The sequence below is a fragment of the Loxodonta africana genome, chromosome 24 (assembly GCF_030014295.1).
Source record: "Loxodonta africana isolate mLoxAfr1 chromosome 24, mLoxAfr1.hap2, whole genome shotgun sequence".
Lineage (NCBI taxonomy): Eukaryota > Metazoa > Chordata > Mammalia > Proboscidea > Elephantidae > Loxodonta > Loxodonta africana.
Window position 1 is genome coordinate 53,521,448 of NC_087365.1, and position 24,921 is coordinate 53,546,368.

The 24,921-nt window shown below is 40.3% G+C and overlaps 1 protein-coding gene across 1 annotated transcript in view; it reads left to right on the forward strand.

Moving 5' to 3' along the window:
• Positions 1–24,921, forward strand: part of DOK5 (docking protein 5) — a 206,623-nt gene that overhangs the window by 68,477 nt on the left and 113,225 nt on the right. Inside the window, exon 2 of the mRNA XM_003419902.4 lies at positions 19,258–19,365. Coding sequence (XP_003419950.1) covers positions 19,258–19,365 — 108 coding nt within the window. The remainder of the gene's footprint in view (positions 1–19,257; positions 19,366–24,921) is intronic.

Genomic DNA, 24,921 nt, shown 5'->3' on the forward strand with positions numbered 1-24,921 from the left:
TTAATAATAACCTAATAACCAAAGACCAGACAAGTTGTGGAATGATATCAAGAACATCATACGTGAAGAAAACAAGAGGTCATTGAAAAGACAGGGAAGAAAGAAAAGACCAAGATGAGTGTCAAAAGAGACTCTGAAACTCGCTCTCGAATGTCACTTTTTGAGATACAAATGAACAGATCAGGCATAGAAGAAAGCAAGGACAAATGAAGAAGATGGATGCCACATGAAGGTCACCAAGGAACTGAGGAACAGAAGCTGAAAAGAGATAAGGACTGTCCCCCAGAGCCGACGGAGAGAGAAAACCTTCCCCTGGAGCTAGTGCCCTGAATTCAGACTTCTAGCTTCCAAAACTCTGAGGAAATAAGTTTCTGTGTATGAAAGTCACCCACTTGTGTATTTCTGCTACAACAGCACTAGATAACTAAGACAGCATCTTTGAACTGATCCCCTCTCTCCTGAACTGATGATCGGTCTGAACAGGGCTAGAACACAAAAAAAAGAAGGAGTGCTTAAATAGTTTGGGTTTCATGTGTTTCCTATCTGTGTTAAAACTGCTTGCAGAAATGTCATCCTAATGACAAGTATTGTCTTTATTGATTTGCTTCTTCTGGAAATTTCATAATGGCATATAATATGTAGTCTTCTGCGGCTGGCATCTTTTACTTAGCCTAATGTTTTCAAAGTTTATCCATTTTGTAGCATTATCAGTATTTCCTTCTTTTTATGTCTGAATAGCATTGCATTGCACAGATAGACCACATTTTGTTTACCTATTCATCAGTTGATAAACAATTAGAGGTTGTTTCTACCTTTTGGCTGATATTAATAATCCTGGTATGTGCATTCATGAACAGGTTTTTGTGTGGACATATGTTTTCATTTCTCTTGGGTATTCAGTTTGCTTTTTTCACATAACAGTCTTTCTTGGAAAAGATCAGTTCGTATTCACAGACCCCGAGCTGCCTTGGTCTTCTTAACAGCTGCGTAGTCTCCCCTGAGAGCTTTGTTTTGCCAGCCCCCTAATCATGGCTATTTGAGTTGTTTCTAATCTTTGGCTGCTACAAACAGCACTACACTGAATGCCTGTGTACATTCATTATTCCACATGTATAAAGTATAACTGTAAGATAAACTCCTAAGGGCGGAATTGTTGGGCCAAAGGATGTGTGCATTTTTGGGAAAGATCTTGCCAAATTGCCCTCTGTGGAAGCTGTGGAAACCAGAGTCCCATCTGTTATGAAGACCCTGAGGAAACGTTTCTGTCTGGGCCTCTTATAATGGTATTTGCAGCTTTCCTCAGTAATTTTTTTTTTTTTTTTGGTAATTGGTTTGTTTTTATCTCATGGAGAACATGACTCATAACTCATTAGGTTTGTGTTATGTTACTCGCTTAGAGCCAAATTTATGGTCCATCACTAACAAGTATATGAAATCGTATTGTGGATTTCTGTATTACTCTCTCTCCACTTTGTCCATCTCATGATTCTGGAAAAAGACTGGGTTGGAAGTTTTTTTTTTTTTTTTTCTTTTAGCTTCCCTTTCTCCCATCTCCAAGCCCTGGTAACCATGAATCTACTTTTGCCTTTGCTTATTCTAGATATTTCATCTAAGTGCGATCATACAGAACTTGTCCTCTGGTATCTGACTTATTTCACTCAACCTAACGTTTTCAAGGTTTATCCATGCCATACCATGTATTAGAACTTGATTTCTTTTTGTGGCTGAATGAGATTCCATTGTTTATACGTATACCACATTTTGTTTATCCATTCATCTGTTGATGAATGCTTGGGTTGTTTTCACGTTTTGGCTATTGTGAATAATGCTACAGTGAACATTGGTGAGCTTGTATCTGTCTGATACTTGGTTGGATTTTCAAATTCTCAATTAGATGATGAGTCCTGAGTCAACATAAATTCTAGGTGGAAGACCTCAGAGCTCCAAAAGACTGAAACTGAACTAGAAATCAACTTATAGTCAGAGACCCTTTTTTAAATTTTGGGAGAGTTTGAGTAAAATCCACTACAGGTAGGAAACGTAAGGATAAATTAATATTAGAGGTGAAAGAAGTTGCCAGTTTTGCTTCTTATAATGGACCAGAGAGAGAGTGCCATTCCAGGGTCTTCACAGTATTCAGCATCTTCCGACTCAGCTTTGTTTTGCTTAGGATACAAAGAAGATGGAACCTGAGCCTTCTTGCCTCCACATACTACTATTGGAGATGAAGTCTTGGGGAAATGGGGTTCCAGTTGTTTTTAATATTCCTCATATCCTTTGTCAAAGCAAAGTCATTTCCAGTGAAATCTTGCAGAGACAAGCTTCCAAGAAAGTGAAAAAAGGGAGTTCATACAGGAATTTATTCTTTAAGTTATTATTCATTTATTTCTCCTTTTCATTGGGCAACTATTCTGTTGTGTGCTTGCCATGATTCAGGTATTATAACTGGTTGTTGTTAGGTGCCTCCAAGTCAGACCTGACTCATAAAGACCTTATATATAGTAGGACAAAAAGTTGCCCTGTCCTGTGCCCCCTTCATGATTGTCGATACTCTTGAATCCATTGCTTTGGCTGTTGTGTCAGTCCATGTCATTGAGGGTTTCCCTCATTTTCACTGGCTCTACACTTTATCAACCATGATGCCCTTTTTTAGTGATTGGTCTTTCTTGATGACATGTCCAAAGTAAACAAGTTGACTCTCACCTTTCTCACCGCTAAGGAACATTCTGGTTGTATTTCTTCTGAGACTGATGTATTTATTCTTTTGGCAGTCCAAGTTATTTATAGTCAGTATTGTTCACCAACAACATGGTTCTTTAAGTTGGTATTCATTTATTTCTTCATTCCATTAGGCAACTATTTTGTTATGTGTTCACTATCATCCAAGTTCTATAGCTAGGGTGGCGCATAAAATAGGCACTGCCCTCATAAGACTTAAAGTCTACAGAGAAGTAATAAAACAAGTAATTACCATAGAGTACAGTCTGTTTATGATGGGGAAGGTTCAGGTGCTCTGGATATACTTAAGAGGGACCTCTGACATAATTCATTTATTCGACAAACCTCAGTTGAGTCCCTACAATTTGGCAAGCCCTGGGCTGGAGCTGGGAATGAGACAATGTAGAATACAGACAACCAGCCCTCCACTCACTGAGCTGCATTCTAGTTAGAGTATCTATCATTCGTTAAATGCTTTTTATGTGCCAGGCATCATCCTAAGATGCTTTAAGTGCATTAAATCATTTTATCCCCTCAAGAGCACAGTGAGGTAGGTACTATCTTAAACATCCCATATCACAGAGAAAGAACTAAGGAACAGAGAGCTTAAATAACTTGCCCAAGGCCACACAGCTTGTACAGTTTGGAGCCAGATGGGTTGGCTCCAGAGAGGCCTTGCTCTTGACCTCTGTTGTATATGCTTCTCTGTATGGTCTGTATGTCTATTGGGGTGGGAGCAAGAGGAGCTATGCATTAGGGAGAGTTTCCTAGAGTGAATAATGCCAGACTTGACAGATAGGGAGCCAGGTAGAGGGGGTGGAGTGGGAAGATTTTTCCACATGGAGGCACTGTGCACAGATGTGGTAAGAGGGAATGGCTTCAGGAGAGAAAGGAGCCTGGTGATGCGGGGGCTGGGTTGGGGGGTATGTGCTGAGAGCTTGGCAGAAGCTAGATTCCATGGTCCTTATAAGTTACAAGCAGACTCGAGACCTTAGATGAAAGGGCTGTTGCTGTCTGTGGCCATTGGTGTGTTCCTTTTCCTACCAGTTGATTCTCACCATGTCACTTCTCTTGTTTTCCATGACTTGGTGGTTGGCAAATGGGGTTTCTAGCCAGACACAGATTTGGGCAAAATGCCAGGAAGCTGGGAGACCTGGGGTTCAAGTAGCATTTCCTCAGGCCTTGTCCAGACTTCTTAGCCCAGAAGGCATTGCTACCACCCAACTTAAAAACCCTTTGAAGTTTTGAGTGTTTTCTCCTGAAACTATAGGCATGTCTCCACTTGACAGATAAGTCTGTTTCTACCTGACCCTAAAGCGTTCTAAGACTTCAACACAAACGCTCAGTCACCTTGATATTTGGTTTCTAATGTGGCAAATACTTGTTTTTCCTGCATTTTAAAACACTGGAGTTGTACATCATCTCATCAGGTGAACTAAAACAAAACAAACCCATTGCTGTCAAATTGATTCCAATTCCTAGTGACCCTATAGGACAGAGTAAAACTGCCCCATAGGGTTTCCAAGGAGCGGCTGGTGGATTTGAACTGCTGACCTTCTGGTTAGCAGCCAAGCTCTTCACCACTGTGCCATCAGGCTCATTGGGTGGACTAGCTCTGATCAATTAGTCTTTTAAGCCTGGAAGAAAGGCTTTAGTTTAAGAAGACTCTTTTTTTTTTTTTTTTATCTAACCTCTTCTTTTTCTCAATCCCAATCTGAAGACATTTGGGCAGGAAAATTCTCTGGGGTGGGGACTGTCCTGTGCGTTGTAGGATGTTGAGCAGCATCCCTGGTCCGTGTTGACTAGATGTCAGTAACACCGCCCAGTTGTGACAGCTAAAAATGTCTCCAGACACTGACAAATGTCCCCTGAGGGGCAAGATGGCCCCTGGTTGAGAGCCACTGGTCTAACCACTCAGGAGAATATTCATTGCTATTGTTTTGTATCACTCAGATGCAGATTGTTATATAAACCAAACCCAGTACTATCGAGTGGATTCCGACTCATAGCAACCCTATAGGACAGAGTAGAACTGCCCCATAGAGTTTCCAAGCAGTGCCTGGCGGATTCGAACTGCCGACCCTTTGGTTAGCAGCTGTAGCACTTAACCACTACACCACCAGGGTTTCTGATTGCTACATAGCAGATGATATATAGCAAAAGGCCATTTCCCAGCATTTTCTTTTAATAATTTGGGATTTAGACATCTTTTATGACCTGATATAATTTAATTAATATTAATAGTAGTAATAAAATAATAAGGAGCCCTGGTGGTGCAACGGTGAAGCATGTGGCTCGTAACTGAAAGGTTGGGTGTTCAAACCCACCTAAGTGGTGCTATGGGAGGAAGACCTGGCGTTACACTCCCATAAAAATTTCAGCCTAGAAAACCCTGTGGGGCACTTATACTCTGTCCTATAGACAGTACACAACAACAACAATAAAATAATACAACATACACTTAGGAAAACTGTGCATAAAGAATAAAAACCATTAAATCAAACCCATTGCCATCGAGTCAATTCCGGCTCACGGTGACCCTATAGAATGAGTAGAACTACCCCTTAGGGTTCCCAAGGAGTGGCTGCTAGATTCAAACTGCAGATCGTTTGGTTAGCAGCCAAGCTTTTAACCACTGTACCAACAGGACTCCATAACGAATAATAGCTAACCTTTATCGAGCACTTACTAACCACTGAGTCCCTACGCACAGCCCTGGGAGGTATGTACTGCTATTGTCATCATTTTACAGAAGAAAACAGGGAAGCTCAAAAGGGTAAGTTATTTGCTCAAAGTCAAACTAATAGTATTTTTTGAATCTTGGTTTTATTCCAGGCTCCCCACTTTTTAGAATTTGGGCTATACCTCTTTTAATATTAGATTTGTAATAAAACAAACAATATTTTAAATGTTGGGTCATAGTATATTATTTGGTTTATTCCCCAAGATAAATTGTTATTTTGTTTTCTAAAGAATAAAAAGTTAAGAATTAAAAAATAAAAATTATTTTCTGATGGATTTTCTAATCTCAGAGAAACTTTGTCCCTGAAAGGCTGGTTCCTGTTTTCAAGCAGTACAGGCTATGACAGCAGCACTACTGTGCCCTTTTCTGGGATGTTGGCGGTGGTGGTGGTGGTGCTACTGAGTTAGTTTTCTACTCAGAGCGGCCCCATGTGACGGAGTAAAACTGCCCCATTGGGTTTCCTAGGCTGTAATCTTTATGAAGGCAGATCACCAGGTCTTTCTCCCACGGACCCACTGGTGGGTTTGAAATGCCGACCTTTTGATCAGCAGCCGAGTGCTTCACCGTTCGACCACCAGGGCTCCTTTTTGCCTAGAGTACCCAGAGAGTCAATTCCAACTCACAGTGACCTTATAAGACGGCAGAACTGCCTCCTCTTTATGGAACAGACTATCACATCTTTCTCCCGTGGAGCGACGGGTGGGTTCTAACCCATGACCTTTCAGTTGGTAGTCGAGCACTTAACTGTTGTGCCACCAGGCCTCCTTTCTTCTTTGATAATCGTCTCATTTTTGGCTGTTTTGCTAAAGACTTGATAAAGTGTCCCTTTATTGTGAGAAGCAAATTCAATCCCTGAAAAATAATTTTAAAAAGAAAATGGCCAGTGTGGCTAGACCACCAATTGTAAAAACGAATGTTCTTGAAGGTTTGTTTTGATCAAGCTTGGGGGATTTGAGCTCAGCGTTTAGAGCCTGGGCTGCAAAGCTGGCTGACCTCCATTTAAATCTTGACTTACTGTTTTATCAGCTGTGTGATCTTGAACACATTGCTGAAGTCTCTGAGCCTTAGTTTCTCACTTCTGTTGTTGTGTGCCGTCGAATGGATTCCAACTCATAGCAACCCCGTGTGTAGGGTTTTCTAGATTGTAATCTTCATGGGAGCAGATTGCCAGGTCTTTTCTCCATGTAGCAGCTGATGGGTTCAAACCACCAACATTTTAGTTAGCAGCCAAGTGCTTAACCAGTGCGTCACCAGGGTTCCTTTCTCATCCTTATCAATTTAAAGATAGGTAAATTTAAAATAGGTCCATCTCACAGCTTGGGTGGCCTTAAATGAGAAAGTACGCGTGAAATCTTTAGTCGAGTGCCCGTCTTATAGTGAACACTCCATGAAGGTTAGTGACAAAGGTGATGTTTTATAAATAGCTAATATTTTGACAATGTTTGATATCGTTCTTCCTTGACAAAAGAAAGAAAAAAAACCTGCAGGTGTTGTCAATTTCACATCTCTTTACAAAAAAAAAAAAAAGTTTTTGAAAATATGTTTCCTTCTTGTAAAATGTCCATAAAAATCTTCATTCGTTTCCTCCGTGGCCACCCAGGTTTCCTTCTCTTGGATTCTTGGCTTAGAATTCTTTACAACCTGACTATTATTCTTCACCCTTCTGCCCTTTTCTGGCAACATCTGTTCCTTGTGGTGTTTCTTTTTTTTTTTTTTTAAAGAGTGCTTTCTCAACCATGGAATTCATTTCTCTTCCTTTCTTTGAGAGTGACATTCTAATTTTCTGTATTCAGCCTTCTCAAAGAACGCCTTTTACTCAGGGTTGCCCCAGTAATGTAGGGGCAGGAAGGACTGAGCCTTGCTGAAATGTTTCCTTCTGAAATCAGGTTCAATTTCAGAATAGGCATTTTTTTAATGAAAACTTTGTGATTTGGGATCATTTTTTATCGTGACAGGTAGATGTTTCTTCCAGTTTTCTTAGAGCCTGTTTCTAATGATCGGAATATATTTGTTTTAGTCTGTATGGAAATGCATTCACCTCGAGGTTCTGTGGTTTTAGAGCAAAACCTGCTGATGGTTGAAAATCTTTAGGTGACAAATGGTTACCAGAACCTTTCTCCATGGCAGAGAAAACAGTATTTTGTGGAAGGCACGTTTTAGGGAAAATGTGGTCGTATAATCATTTCTTTTAAAGGAACGCTTCTCAATAGAATTTGAATGTTTGTGTTCTACATAGCCCAGATTTTTTTTTTTCATTCTTTCTTTTATAAAGGTGTTAAGGCTTATTAGAAATGTCAGGATCATTCTGAGGTATTTTAACACCCAAGGGCGTCACTTATGAAATTCTAGAAATCTTGTGAGTTCTGAGTATGGCTGTTTCCCAGTCACTATTCACTCATTCATTGGTTTACTCAGCCACTCTGGGGTTTTTTAATGTTCTCCTAGAGTCCCTGGGTAGCAAAAATGCTTGAACATTCAGTTACTAACTGAAAGGTTAGCCATTGGAATCCATCCAGAGGCACCTGGGAAGAAAGGCCTGGCAATCTACTTGTGAAAGATCACAGTCATTGAAAACCCTATGGAGCACAGTTCTACTTTGACACACATGGGGTCACCAGGAGTTGGAATCAACTGGATGGCAATTGGTGTGGTTTTTTGGTTTTATGTTTTTCTAGGGCCTGAGGGCTCAAGTCAATTAAGATAAAGTGTAACATTTTCTTAAATTTTAGGGAAGAAGGCAAAATATAAATATGCCAACAAATCTATAAACAAGATAATTTCAAATATTGATTGGAACTAATGTGTAAGAACTCAAGAGGAGTCCTTTAGGTTGGGTAGGTGGGAAGGTTTCTCTGAGGAGATGCTAGCATGGTAGATTGTGAGCGCATTTACCAGTTGCATTGAGTTGACTTTGACTCCTGGAGACCCCATGTGTGTCAGAGTAGAACCGTGCACCATAGGGTTTTCAATAGCTAAGTTTTTAGAAGTAGATCCCCAGGTTTTCCGAGGCATCTCTGGGTGGATTCAAACCTCCAACCTTTAGGTTAGCACTTAAGCATGTTAACCATTTATACCTGATAAATATTTGTTGAATGAATTCATGAACAACAACGGCTCCTAAATTTTTGTTTGAATAGAATTAAGACTCACGAGTATTTCTGTGGAGCCCTGGTGGTGCAGCGGTTAAGAGCTTGCCTGCTAACCAAAAGGTTGGCAGTTCGAATCCACCAGCCGCTCCTTGGAAACCCAATGGTATGGTTCTACTGTATCGCCATACGGTTACAATGCATCAGAATTGACTCGACAGCAACGGGTTTGGTCTTTTGGTTTTAGTATTTCTTTGGAGCCCTGGTGGTGCAGTGGTTAAGAGCTTGTCTGCTAACCAAAAGACAGGAAGTTCAAATTTACCAGCCACTCTGGAAATCCATGGGGCAGTTCTACTCTGTCCTATAGGGTTGCTGTGAGTTGGAATCTACTCGATGGCAATGAGTTTTTTTAGTATTTCTTTAAGGAATCCTGGTGGCCCAATGATTAAGCTCTCAGCTGCTAACCATAAGATTGGTAGTTTGAACCCATCAACTACTCCACAGGAAAAAAGATCTGCTGATCTGCTCCTGTAAAGATTATAGCCTAATAATGTAGTTCATAATGAAAATGTTCTTCATCCTATTTTGGTGAGTAGTGTCTGGGGTCTTAAAAGCTTATGGGCTACCATCTAAGACACCCCACTGGTCCCACCCCATTGGAGCAAGGGAGAATGAAGAAAACCAAAGGCACAAAGGAAAGATTAGTCTATTGGACCACAGCTACCACAGCCTCCACCAGACTGAGTCCAGCACAACTGGATGGTGCCTGGCTACCATTACCAGCTGCTCTGACAGGGATCACAATAGAGGGTCCTGGGCAGAGCTGGTGAAAAATGTAGAACAAAATTCTAACACACACAAAAAGACCAGACTTACTGGTCTGACAGAGACTGGAGAAACCCCCAGAGTGTGGCCCTGGACACCCTTTTAGCTCAGTACTCAAGTTGCTCCCGAGGTTCACCCTTCAGCCAAGGATTAGACAGGTGCATAAAACAAAACAAGACTAAATGGGCACACCAGCCCAGGGGCAAGAAGGGAACAGGAAAGTTGGTAATGGGGAACCCAAGGTTGAAAAGGGGAGAGCGTTGACATGTTGTGGGGTTGGTAACCAATGTCACAAAACGGTATGTGTATTGTTTAATAAGAAACTAATTTGCTCTGTAAACCTTCATCTAGAGTGCAATTAAGAAAAAAAAAAAAAGCTTACATCCTAGAAAATCCTATGGGGAAGTTCTATTCTGTCATTTAGGGCACTGTGAGTCGAAATGGACTCAAGGACACCCAACAACACTGGCATTTCTTTACAAGCAGTCCCCCCACCCCCTTTAAGGGGAGTTGGGATTAGAAGCTAAACAAACAATTACACTTGCTTATGGCTTCTTTCAAGTAGCCCTGGTGGTACAAGATTTAAGCGCTCAGCTGCTAACCAAAAAGTCAAAGATTTGAACTCATCTTCAGTTCTGGGGGAGAAAGACCTGGCGATCTGCTCCAGTAAAGATTACAGCCTAGAAAACCCTATGAGGCACTTCTACTCTGTCACTTGGGATCACCATGAATCGGAATCGAGTCGACAGGCACCTAATAGCAAGGACATGGCTTCTTTCGGCAGTTGTGTTCCTCCTTTTCCTCCCTCTTTATAGATCTGGAGAATGGAAGGCAATTGGGACAGAGGAGCACGGTTCATAAGTTTTCTCTGTTGGTACTGGCTCTCTCAACCTGCTCAGCTTTGCCTGACAAGGGAAGAGTGTCCCGTGATCCAAGTCACTCATGGTAGATACAGATTCCATGAGAACTTTTCTAAAAGAAATTATTACATGTCTTATTATTACCAAAATAAATACATAAATAAACGTGTATTTACTAAAGGGCATATCTTTATAACCGAAGAATATGTCAATGAAAAAAAAAACAGCCAAATCAGGCTAAAAAGATAGGGAGGGGCAGTTCTCACAGGTGCTGGAATGCCTTGCTAAGACTTTGGTCTTTACCCTGAAGGCAGTAGACAGCCACAGAAATGCTTTACACACAGGATTGATGAGGTGGGACTATTATTCGAAAGATCACCCCAGGTCTGATGGAGGAAATGAATTGAGGAGTGGCATGAATGAAAGCAAAAAAACTCCCTGAAACTCAGGGCGGCAGTCCCCTGCAGAGAAATAACGATGTTCCAGGTTCAGTTAGAGGGCAAAATACATAGGGACTTGGTGATTTGTTTATTGATGGTATGACTCTCATACAAATACAGTATGGACACATGGTAGGAATTTAACTCATTAATCAAATGAGGGATCCAGGCAGTTATAATAACTATCTCTATGGAGAATCCAAACTGCTGACACATTTGTAGATCAGGAATAGTCAAATGAATGTGCAAAAGAACATAAAACTAGCTTTATTTAGAGCGGAGGCAGGAAGTCAGTTGAACCTCTGTTAAGCAAGACATAATTTGGGCATCTGTAGAAGGAGCCCTCTTGGCTCAGTGGTTAAGTAGTTGCTAACCAAGAGGTCGCGATTTGAACCCACCAGCAGTTCTGTAGCAGAAAGATGTGGCAGTCAGCCCCAGTAAAGGTTTACCACCTTGGAAACCGCATGGGGCAATTCCGCTTTGTCCTGTATGCTCGCTATGAGTCAGAATGGACTGGACGCAACAGGTCAGGTCATAGACAAGAATTATTTTGGGTTGCTATCAGTTACCTACAATTTACAAAGTTGTAGAATAGTTACCACAGAATTAGAAGCAGGTAACTCCGTAATGGTATGTGATAGAGAATGCATAGTTTTCTATTGAAGCACAAATTTTTCCCTACGTGTGCGTGTGTTTGTGTGTGTGTGTGTGAGAGAGAAGGAGAAAGAGTAAAACATAGCGCACCGTCTTCTTGCCCTAGCAACTACACACTATTTCCTGAATGAGGATATACGTATACTGAAGGAGAAACAGATGAAAAAGCAGGGATAACCTACTTTGTATACTTAGTATACTAATAACATTTTCTATGTATAAGTCATACTCTATAGCACCATTTCGAATGATGATACATCGCAGTGTACAGATATGCCATGATTAATTAAGCCAGCCTTCTGGAACACTTAGAGGGTTTCCAGTGTTTAGCTGGAGAAATGCTATTCCCATACGTTTGTGTGTTCCCTTGATTATTTCCTGGGGGAAGTTGCTAGAAGTAGCATTTCTGGGTCAAAGGGCAGGCATACTTCAGCCTCTGGAAAGGTTGGGCAGAGTATTGACACAGCTAATTTATTGCCTGTGTGTGCTTCTTAAGCAATTTAAATCCTCTTTATTCACATTTTATTTTATGATTAATTACCTAAGTTTTGCTGGTATTTTTCTTTGCAGTGAATTTAAAATGTACCCTGCTACCTACTGTGCGACCTTCTCCAAATTGGTATTTCTTTCCTTCTGAAAGGTATACGCAAATGGTAGGCACAGAATCGTGCTGTTTACTCATTAAAGAGATTGTTTTCCCCTTAGAGTACGTGCTGCTCAAGCAGCTCATTATTTTGCCCAGTGAAGTTGGCAGCAGTTTACGGATTACGATTGAAAGAACTTCTTTCGTACTCTTCATTTAGCAACTTGTGAAATTCCATAATTACGGAATCATTCACAGAATTGGAAAGGTGTATCTGACATGGTCTCAGACAGAGATCATCCAGCTCAATGCTTTTATGATGCAGAAGGAGGAAGATTTCCCTTTGTTATGGATTGAATTGTTTCTTCCCAAAATATGTGTTGGAATCCTGACCTCTACACCTGTGAAGCCCTGGTGGCGTGATGGTTAAGCACTGGGCTGCTAACCGAGAGGTTGGAGGTTCTAGCCAACCAGCTGCTCCTGGGGAGAAAAGACCTGGCTATCTGCTCCTGTAAAGATAACGGCCTTGGAAACCCTATGAAGCAGTTCTACCTGTCCCGTATGGCTGCTATGAGTCGACTCCAGGGCACACCACAACAACATACCGGTGGATGTAATCTCATTTGGAATAATGTTTCGTTGTTATGTTAATGAAGGCCATATCAGCGTAGGGTGTGCTCTAAACCTTATCACGTCTGAGTTATAAAAAGGGCAGAAGAAACACTGAGGCAAGCACACATGGCGGGAGACAGAGACCATGAGAATCATCTACAAACCTAGGAAGGAAGGAACACCCAGGAAGGTATCTATGCTGGCCAAGATTCTGATTTGGACTTCTTGCCTCCCGAACTGAGAAAATAAGTTTCTGTTCTTTAAAGCCACCCAGTTGTCCTATTTCTGTTACAGCAGCACTAGGAGGCTAGGGCATCCTTTAAGATAAAAAAATCTTTAAGTTAAAAGAAAGTCAATTTAAAGAAAAATGCTAGCCAAATTGTACTATATAGGCTAAGTAGACATATACAATATGAAAGAGGTAGTCGAATGAATTAGTTTTTAAAAGCCACCTTTCCTAAACTACCAAGTGACTGGGATTATTCTCGGATTATCATACTTCGGCACAATGTCAGTGTTAATCCAACAAGTCTCAACATTTACTGTGTTAATGAGTCCTCCTGTTTCATTTTCCTCTAAACAATACTGAGATACTTAGGAGAGTTTTTGAATCACTTGTGTGTTCAGTATCCCTTCTAGATTCCTTAGGACCGAAGAATGTGCCAGCAGTTTAAACTAGGAGTTTACGTCAGCAGATTTAAATTTCACCTTCAGGGTGTCTCTAAAACTCAAGATGGCATTTTGCACCCGCCTGTTGGGTGCCATTCCATCCCAGAGGCCCTCACCATGGACCACTTGTTGGAGATCTCCTTGTCGGCAGTCTCAAGTGAGAAGTACTGTGTCGTCGTCTGGAAGTACTTTTTGAGTATTTACGGCCTGGGATTGCCAAATACGAATAAAACAGCTAGGGGCTGTGTTAAAGAACAAATTTGCCTGGCCCGACCCCAAGAGCTTCTGACTCAGTGGGCCCTGGATAATCCCTAGGAATCTGCATATTTAAGAATGATTTCTGGTGATGCTGGTCTGCACTCAGAATCCCTGGTGTCTGATGTGAGACGAAACAAAGGGTTGGTCTAAATTGTACACATGACCCTCAGCTTTTATACAGTCTACCTTGTGCTGCGTGTTTGTACATTGTGGTTGGACATCCTAAACTCTAAACTGCCTTTTCATGAACCAGGTTTGGATTTTTCTTTTCTCCTGATGAGCCAATATGTTTTATTCTGTTCCATGGTGGCTTGCCAACCAATTGTTGCAAGCGGTGTTGTGTGTGTATTTATGACACAATATTTTCTCAGTTATTTGCATAGACTATTGCACACCTGCCCTTGCTACTTAATAAAATCAAAAGGAAAGCAAAAATCCCATAAACTTTATGCAGACAGGTCAAAGATAGAAATAATAAGACTTGCTCAGAAATCTTTAGCTTTCATTCAACAGCCACTGGACATAAACCATGCGGATGTTAGGTCAATTGTGAAGAAAAGTAACCAAATTAAAGAAAAAAAAAATGATAGCAATTATATCATTGAAGGTTGGGTCTGAAAGTAGAGGCACAATTAGGGAATTTAAAATATCTTTCCCATTAAAAATAATTTTTCCCCATAGTGAGCATATATTTCTAATGTATCTTTAGCATGGTCAATTTCTGAACACATTCTTAGGGGCATCTACAAAAGCAAGGGGTTGCTGACAAAAGAATGGCAGTGAGAAACCCACTTTCCAGCAGCCTTTATTTGAACAGAGTGCCGACTGTTTCCCCCTAATTACAGTTCGCTGGTAGCAGTATAATTTTAAGTAAGCTGATTTTCTCACGTCTTTCTCAGACATAAGCGAGATTCTGGTAGGACTTCCATCTGCCAACCATGGTATTGAGAATGCTCATTTTCATGGCTGAATCTCCACCTTGAAAAGGATTTTGTGCTTGAACTCTTACCAATGGTTCTTGTATTTTAAAATGCTTTTTAAACGGGGCTTAGTCTAGTGGTTAATTAGACCGTAGTCTGATGGAAAAAAAAAAAAAAAGCAGGACTGGAGAAGAATGTAGATGACTATCATGAGATTAGGCTGCAATTCATAAAATCTTGGTTAAATATCTTTACATCTTTATATCTTTCCTTTTATTTTGAGATCACTGTAAATTCACTTTTGGTCCTAAGAAATATTACAGAAAGGTCCTGTGTAGCCTTAACCCAGTTTTCCCCAGAGGAATCATTTTCCCAGAGTCCCTGAGTAGTGCAAATGGTTAACACACTTGGCTGCTAACTGTAAAATTAGAGGTTCTAGTCCACCCAGAGGTACCTCAGAAGAAAGGCCTGGCTATCTACTTCCAATAAAACCAGCCATTGCAAACCCTGTGGAGCAGAATTCTACTCCAACACACATGGGGTTGCCATGAGCTGGAGTTGACTTGATGGCAACTGGTTTGATTAACATCTTCCAGAACTGTGGTATAATATCCTAACTAGAATATTGGCTTTTATGCATTCAAGATATACAAGAATTCCACCACGGGGAGTCCTCATGTAACACTTTTATGGCCACGCCCCCATCCCTAAGCCCTGTCAACTACTAATACATTTTCTATTTATTTTGTCATTTCAAGGATGTTATATGAATGGAATCATGTGGTATGTACCTTTTGGGGTTTAGCTTTTTCCATTCAGCATAATTCTCTGGAGATCCATTCAGGTTGTTGCTGATATCAGTAATTTGGTCCTCTTTATTGCTAAGTATTATTTCATAGTCTGGATTTACCACAGCTTAACCATTTACCTGTTGATGGACATTGAGGTTGTTGACTGTTTTGGGCTATTATGAATAGAATTACTGTGAACATTCATGTACAGATTTTTGTGTGAACGTTAGGTTTTCATTTCTCTGAGCTAAATTCCTAAGAGAGCAGTTGCTGATCTTGTGTTGTTGTTTGGTGCTGTTGAGTTGATTTTCGACTCATAGAGACTCCACGTGACAGAGCAGAACTGCCCCATGGGGTTCTCTAGTCTGTAATCTTTACGGGAGCAGATGGCCAGCTATTTCTTCTGTGGAGCAGCTGGTGGGTTTGAACTGCCAACCTTTTGGCTAGCAGCCAAGCGCTTAACCATTGCATCATGAGGGCTCCTTTGCTGACCATATAGTAGTTGCAATATTTAGTTTTTTAAGAAACTGGCAAATTTTGTTCCAGAGTGACCGAACCATTTTATATTCCCACAAAGTGATGTATCCAGTATCTCTGCATCTTCATCAGTATTTGGTGTTATTATTTTTTATTTCAGCCAATCTGATAGGTGTATAGTGATATCTCATTGTGGTTTAAATTTGTATATTCCTAATGGCACCAAAAAGGTCTCTGAGTGGTGCAAATGGGTTGTGCTAGACTACTAACCTAAAGGTTGGCAGTTCGAACTCACTCAGCAGGGCCACAGAAGAAAGGCCTGGCAATCTGCTTCCATAAAGAATTACAGCCAAGAAAATCCTATGGAGCAGTCCTGCACTAACATATGGGGTTCCCATGAGTCAGAATCGGCACGAAGGCAATGGGTTTGGTTTAAAGAGTATGGATGTTGAACTTCTTTTCATGTGCTTATTTGTTTTTTTTCATGTTCTTATTTGCCAGCTGTATATTCTCTTCGGTGAAATGCCTCTTCATGTCTTTTACCTATTTTCTAATTGCATTGTTTGGCCTTCTACTGTTGAATTTTGAGAGTTTTTACAAAATATATTCTAGATACTAGTCCTTTGTCAGGCATTTGGTTCATAAATCTTTTCTTCCAGTTTGTAGCTTGTCTTTTCATCCTCTTAACAGTCTTTCACAGAGCAAATGTTTGTAAATTTCCTAAGGCTCAATTTTTCCTTTTCTGGATTGTGCTTTGGTGCTGTTGAAGAACTCTTTGTCCAGTCCCGAAGATATTCTCCTTTTTGTTCCTCCTGAAAGTATAATAGTTTTATGTTTTACATTATAGTGCATGTTGAATTAATTTTTATATGAAGTGTACAGTTTAGGTCAAGGTTGTTTACTTATTTGTGTCTCTGGATGTCCAATAGCTTCAGTCCCATTTGTTGAAAAGGCTGTCCTTCCACCATTGCCTTTCCACCTTGGTCTCCATGTTTTTATTCCCCTTGGTGGATTCAATAACTCTGCAAGAAGAAAGCCAATAGAATCGGTTTTAATTATACTGGTATTTCTGGGTATTTAAGAAAATTATAGAATTCTCTTTCATTTCATTTACAGTATTAACTCTTATTAAAAAACAAAACAAAAACCTTATTCCCACAACCCAGGGAGAACAGTTACCATGTTGATATATTTCCATTGTCTTCTTCTATGTGTTTATAATATAATAATGATCATGCCATAAGTATTTTATTCTGTTCCCCCCCCAACGTAACATATTATGAACAGTTTCTCATGTCACTAGATATTTCTCCTGAAACTTGTTTCAAATGAACTACCTATATTATCCTATAAGTGAATAACATGTATGCTGTATCTTGGATGTACTATAATTTACAACATCTATTATATATACTGGAAACCCTGGTGGTGTAGTGGTTAAGTGCTACAGCTGCTATCCAAAAGGTCAGCAGTTCAAATCCACCAGGCAATCCTTGGAAACTCTGTGGGGCAGTTCTACTCTGTCCTAAGGGATTGCTATGAATTGGAATCGGCTCAACGGCAACAGTTTGGTTTTTTTTTTGGGGGGGGGGAAGGTTTATTATGTATACTAAGGAGCCCTGGTGGCACAGTGGTTAAGCACTCAGCGTATTTACTATATGAACTACGTATTTACTATATTTATATATACTATAAAAACCAAACCCATTGCCCTCGAGTTGATTCTGACTCATAGCGACCCTATAATAGGACAGAGTAGAACTACCTCATTAGATTTCCAAGGACCATTTGGTGGATTCGAAATGGTTAGCAGCCAAGCTCTTAACCACAGTGCCACTGGGGCTCCATGTACCCCATAGTTACTATATATAAAATAAAAAAGTATTATAATTTACTTTGCTTCTCCTTAATTGTTGAAGACTTACTGGGTTCTAATTTTCATTATTATAAATAATACTGTGAAAATTTCATGACACTCTCAGTGGGAGCAGACACATATCTGACTTTCTGTATTCAGAGGTAAATTTTAGAGCAGGTGAATCTCATGTTATTCTCACCACCCCAAACGAGGTAGGTAATTAATATATGTTCAAATTATGGAGCCAGAAAAGTAAAATGGAGCAGAATAAACCTTGCAGATACAAAATAACAAATCTGAATTCTTCACCCATCTGCCGATAACTAATAGAGATGTAAGACATATTTTAAATTGAGGATGGTATGTATCACCAGACATTTTTATGTAGGCTTTAGTTCTTCATATCAGCTCAAAGGTTCTTAAACTTTATTATACATAAGATTTATTTATGGGCTGAGCATACAAAACCCCATATTTAGTACTTCAAAAGTGATTTCGGGATCAAGGGTAATTATGACTAAATGATACCACCTGTCTGTATTTGAATATGGAATTTCTCTTTCATTGTTGCCTGCATTTTGGGCTTTTTCCTTAGGATAGATCCTTATTCTATGTATTTCTTTTCAGATGACCTTTAGAAAGGTCACCAGTAGCGTCTGAGCATACCACTCAGATCTTTGCCATTGGTGAATATTATCATTAATTTAAACCCTTATTGATTTTTAGGTAAAATAAATAGAGGGTCTCATTTTATTTTGCATTTGGAGAACTTTTTTTTTTTTTTTGGTATGGTCCTAAGCTCTTTGCATTTTCCCTCCTTGGTGTTATTAATATTCTTGTGTACATTTAGCTTATATTGCAAATTTCATTTACATTGGTCATCCCAGTCAGGGTAGTTTTGATTATTAGAACACAAGACATTCAAGTGAGCTCAATTAAAAGCTGTAGTGATGTTGATGGTGGTGGGTTCTTAAGGTTACAGATGAATTCGAAGAAACCAGAGAAAGGGCTGGATCTTGGAGTGAGGGACTGAAAAGTGATAAAGAACTAAATTGTCTCCTCTGCTCACAATAGACGTATTTCATTGTCTCTCCCAGCTTCCACTTCTTACCTATTCTACAGCCCAATCAAAATGGCCACCACCCTCAGTTTATAACCTACTGACCTTTCATTCAGACTACACTCTGTCTGGCTATAATCTTTAAGTCTCTGAGTTGAATTTCTTAAGCGAGAATCTGGTTGGTGTTAATCAGCCAGTTACTAGCTAGTCTAGTGTTTGGTCCAACTCTTGACCATCAGTTATGGGGACTGTCTCATGATACATAGGGGCTGGCCCTTTCAAGGACTGACAATGAGGCCTTTAACATATATTGAGTCCCTGACTTTCAGATTTAATTGCATTTGGAATCAGAGCCCTCACCATTAATGCCTGTATAATTAGTGCTGGTTTGGGACTTTTATCTCTGGGACTTTTTTTTTTTTTTTTCTGAAATATACTTAGTGATATTGTTGTCAAAGCATGAACAAATTTGCTTTCAAATACTTATTTTCCTCTTGCTTTCGGTAATTATCTGAACTATGTAATACTCCCATTGTGGAAAAAAAAGTTGTTTTTAAAGTATATTTTCCCAAAGCAGTGTGTCACATTTATGGTTTGTGACTATTTTACAGGTGAAATAGCAGCAAGAAAACATTTCCATGCAAACATTGGTAATATCTGAGTCAATGGAGATGCCAAGCTCAGTCTTTGTGTTTCCTTCCAGATTTATCAGCGATGCTGGTTAGTATTCAAAAAGGCTTCAAGCAAAGGCCCAAAAAGACTGGAGAAATTTTCCGATGAACGTGCTGCATATTTTAGGTGTTATCATAAGGTAAGACTCCATTGTTGCAGTTTTTCAGGAATCCTGGACCGTATCCCATCTTCCAAATTTCAACTCGAGCATATGTTTATTTACAAGCAGATGACTTGAGTTCAGTGAGACTGAAAACTTGTCTAGATTATTTAGTAAAAGGCACAAATGGAACTGCTTCCAAGGACAAAACATCCCTAAAGTTATATTTGTTTGTTAAATGGTTAAACTAATTTACTCAAGTCACTCTTTTGCTTTGCTACCATTTGTTGTTGCTTTGGTTGTTGTTCAAATGTCTAGTGTAGAATTTAGGATAGAAATTGTATCATAAATTTTCTGTTTACAGAGTAGACCCTACTTCCAACATTGAAGCCCCTCAAGGCAAGGATTGGGTCTTATTTGTGTCTAGCACAGTGCCTGATGCATAATAGACATCACTCAATGCTTACGGGATGAAAGGGGAGGAAGAAGTTGGGAAGGGGATCATTGGAGGAGGAAGTGAAAGTTCTCTCCAGTATCCATTAATTTATTTACTCAAGTGTTGTTGTTAGTGGCCGTTGAATCGGTTCCAACTCATAGCGACCCTATTTACAGCAGAACAAAACACTGCCCAGTCCTGTGCCATCCCCACAATCATTGCTATGCTTGAGCCCATTGTTGCAGCCACTGTGTCAATCCGCCTCATTGAGGGTCTTTCTCTTTTTCACTGACCCTGTACCAAGCATGATGCCCTTCTCCAGGGACACTCGAGTTAGATGACTAAATTTAAGTCAGGGTTGGTCTTCTTAGTGGTAGCGAGATTTCATCAGAAAAATACTTACTGTGTTAAAACAAGTCATTCTGAAGTAAAAAACTGAGGTAAATTAGAGATAAACTTACCATTTGGATTTACAAATTAAGTAGTCATTCCCACTACGTGGCAAATGCTTTTCAGGGTCCTTATTAATGGGCATCCTATGTATTTTCTGTTTTCAAGAAAATGTGTAAAAGTACAAGGTTAACATTCCTTTTCCCCCTCAAAACCAAAAAAAGCGTTGCCGTCGAGTTGATTCCAACTCGTAGGGACCCTACAGAATGAAGTTGAACTACCCCATAGGGTTTCCAAGGCTGTTGTTATCTTTACATCTTTCTCTGCAGAGCACTTAATCACTGCACCACCAGGGATGCTGCCTTTCTCCCCTAGGCTGGTTATTTCCATATTGAGAAAATTCTACTATTTTGTGTATGTAGGAACTATGTTTATTTTTGCAAAAGACTTTTTTGGGGGGGTTCTCATCTTGAGGGTTCTTGACGCTCATTTAGTGAGAATGCATCAGGGCTGGGCCTATTTACCTTTAAAATTTTGTGTGAAACCAGTAGATCCATTAGCAAAAAAACTTAGCTAGGTGGGAGAAGTGAAAAATGTCTTTTTTTTTTTTTTGCGCAAACTCCCCAAAAGTGGTGACTTTACAACATCTTTTAGGGGTGTGTATTGACACGTTGGTTTATATAATGATGAAAAAGCAATGGAGGAAGCTGTAATCTTTTTTCCTCAGTTTAGAGAGAGAAAGAGTATGCTATGCTCTGAGGAGAGAGCTCATGGTGACCTTATGTACAGCAGAAGGAAGCATTGCCCAGTCCTGCACCATCTTCATGATGGTTGGTATATTAGAGTACATTGTTATGGCTATGGTGTCAACCCATGTCATTAAGGGTTTCCCTCGTTCTCACTGGCCCCCTACTTTGCCAAACATGTGTCCTTTTCTAGCGATTGGATTTTCCTAATGACTTGTCAAAGGGTAAAAAAGTAGCATCTTGCATATGCTTCATTTCCCCACCTTCCCAGGTCAGCGCCACACCCAGCCTTCCTTCTCTCCACAGGACAGCCTGCTGTAGCTCTTCATCAGTCCAGAGTTCATCTACCACCTATGTCCCAAATGCCAGATATTTCCACTATTGAAATAACATGTCTTTTTCATCTTCAGGAAGGAGTGTTGAAGTGCAAACCTGTTACTTAGGAACAGTGATCCATGAAGCCCCTAAGGGCATAACTTTGAACCTGGCAGATAACCTTGAGCCACTCTCCATTTCTATGACTCACCAAACTACCAGCATCCAGTCATTTGTGCCCATACCTATTATGTTCCAGTTACCGCCCTGTACCCAGTATCTTACCTAATAATAAGGTGGCAACAATGCCTTATGTAAATGTCTTGCTTTGTTTCAACTCTGTTTAAGGCCCTTGCCTTAAAAGGGGGCCCCAAATGCCCAAAGGGGTGTTTGGTTTCTGTAGGACAAAGACAGAGCTGCTGCCTTCCATACCTTCCTTCTGCAGCACTAATTCCTCCCCTCCCCCTAGTGAGTCCATCAAATCCTGGTGACCAGATTTCCTACCTCAGCTGATATTCTCTTCATCATGCTTCGTTGATTTCTCATTATAATTAACAAGATCATCCAAAGACTCATCCCCCAGGATGTCAGAATTTATGGCTACTCCTCAGCTCTTCTTTTGAGGACTGTGGCCAGTCTATAACTTTGCAATTCACCATCAGACTCTCCTTCTATTGTGTGTAGGGCCACTGATCTTGTTTTGGTAGAGTTCCAACTACATCCAGAAATATCTGAATCTTCACAGTTCCCTATACCTTTCTGAATGTAGAAAAATAAAGATATGTGCTGTGCACTGCAGACAGAACTATACAAGAGAAGAGGACAAGCAATGAATACATAGCTTGTTGTTGTTAGGTGTCATTGAGTTGATTCTGACTCATAACGACCCCACACACAACAGAACGAAACACTGCCTGGTCCTGAGCCATCCTTGCAATTGTTGTTATGTTTGAGTCCACCATTGCACCCACTGCATCAATCCATCTCATTGCAAGTCTTCCTCTTTTTCACTGACCCTCTACCTTACCAAGTATAATATCCTCCTCCAGGGGCTGGTCCCATTTGATAACACGTTCAAAGTACCTAAGACGAAGCCTCACCATCCTTGCTTCTAAGGAGCATTCTGGCTGTACTTCTTCCAAGACAAATTTGTTTATTCTTCTAGCAGTCCGTGGCATATTCAGTATTCCTTGCTAACACCATAATTCAAAGGCGTCGATTCTTCTCTGGTCCTCTTTATTCGATATTGTCCAACTTTCACATGCATATGAGATGATTGAAAATACCATGGCATGGGTCAGGCACATCTTAGTCCTGAAGGTGACATTTTTGCTTTTTAACACTTTAAAGAGGTCCTTTGCAGCAGACTTGTCTAATGCAATACATCATTTGATTTCCTAACTGCTGCTTCCGTGGGCGTTGATTGTGGATTCAAGTAAAATGAAATTGTTGACAGCTTCAATATTTTCTCCATTTACCATGATGTTGCTTATTGGTCCAGTTGTGAGGATTTTTGTTTTCTTTATGTTGAGGTGTAATCCATCCTAAAAGCTGTGGTCTTTGATCTTTATCAGTAAGTGCTTCAAGACCTCTTCACTATGTAGCTATAGTTTATAAAACTCCCTAAACTCAGTCCATCAGCAAATGATCTTGGCTCTATGTTCAGATTTTATGGAGACTCTGAATACTTCTGATGACTTTTACTCCTCCCACTGTGGTCCAACCCATTGGGCCTTCTGATGCTTGGCTGCCTAGAGTCTATCCAAAACACTTACATCCAGCATAAATTGCATTGTGACACCCTTCTGCCCAAAACCCTCAGCTGAATTCCTTATCATGGCCTGTAAGATCACAGGATTTGACTCCCTGTTGCCTGCTTACCCTCATCTCTCAGCTCCTCCCAGCCTGATTTTACTCTGCTCCGGGTGCCCTGGGCTCCTTGCTTTTCCCAGAATATGCCAAGCACATTCCTACTTTGCACTTGCTCTTTCCCCTTCCTGGAATGCTCTCCCCCTAGATACCCACATGGCTCACTCCTTTGCTTTGTTCAGGTCCTTGCTCAAATTCCTCTTGTCTGTGAGTCCCCTGGAGCCCCGGTGGCCCAATAGTTAAGAGCTATGTCTGCTAACCAAAAGGTCGGCAGTTCAAATCCACCAGCCACTGCTTGAAAACTCTGTGAGGCCTTTCTACCCTGTCCTATAGGGTCTCAATGAGTCAGAATCAACTTGTTGGCAATGGGTTTGGTTTTTTTGTTTCGGCGAGGCCCCCTGACTTCCTTATTTAAAATCAAATCCTCCAACATGCCTCCTCCCACATCTCCCCTTATTTTTCTTCTTTGCACTATGGCTACATATTTATTTACTTGTTTCTTATTGTTTCTCCTGACCGCCATCATAAAATAAAGCCCACAAGGACAGGGAGTGCGTGTGTGTATGTGTGTGTGCGTGCTTGGTTCACTACTAGTTACCAGTACCTGGCACATAAGAGGCAATTTTAAAAATATTGATTGAAAAGAAATGATGATTATTCATAGAGAAAATGGAATCCTCCAGGTGTCTAAGTGTCATACTTTCATTCAGCTAAGCAGGGGAAAGCTGCACTTGGGACAGCTGAAAGCAGGAAGAAGAATTTGATGTGGGGGAAATGGGGTGGAAAAAGCCAGGACCCAGAGGCTTCAGGGAGACTCTCCAAGGTTTAAAACCCAAGTGGAGAGAAAAGCCCCCTCCCCCGAGAATGTGAGGCAAGGGAAGGGGGCAGGGAGGACCAAGTTGCCCTGTTTCAGGTTTTTACCTGCTGGCTTTTGAATCCAATATGTAAATCTTTGGAGGACGTGGTGAGCCACATTCTCTTTTATCTCCAATAATCATTCACCAAAGTTCAAAGCGTGAGAATGGAAGAATTATCTATGTGATGCCTCCAAGCCCTTGATGAGTTCCTGTAGCCAGTTCACCCTCCTTACTCTCTTAGATCTGATTCATTTAGGATTAACCTCTTGAGGGCATACGAAAAGCCGGAGTAACTCTGAGATGTACTTTTTTTTTTTTAATCTAAATGCTGTGTAATTTATGAATCTTGATAATAAAACATTGAGTTCTAAGTAGTACACCGTGACCAGATTTCGGAGTTTTTTTCTAATATGAATAAAGCAATTTCCAACAGGAGGGAGTGGTCTATCTCATGGGGGGAAAGTAATTGGGAGTATGTAGGAAGTTATGTATGGGTTTTTGTGTGAGAGACTGACTTGATTTGTAAACTTTCACTTAAAGCACAGTAAAAATTATTTTTAAAAAATAAATAAAGCAATTTCCAAAAGAAATGAGGGGTCCTAAATTACGCTCTCTGAGCAACGCAGAGATGAGGTGGCTTCTGTAGCTACATCTCTCGTGTAGAAAATCTATATCCTTTAGGAGAGCACAGGGCTTCTTTTACTTCATTTTAAAAGATATTATTAAGAAAAAAATGTCGGTTTTGCATATTGGACTCATCGTAGAGGTTTTAGCATAAGAAATTGATCGTAGAATTTTAAATCTTTGGTACTTTCCTCACTGAGCATGGAGTTAAATTTGCTCTCATGCAAAAAATGGAAAATAAATGTATGAATAATGCACATATAGAACCATTCATTTTTCATTTGTAATTCACCTGTTCCGGGGAGCGCTCCTCATGGCACACTCAGCTGTCAGAGACGACTGAATTTGATGAGCTGTA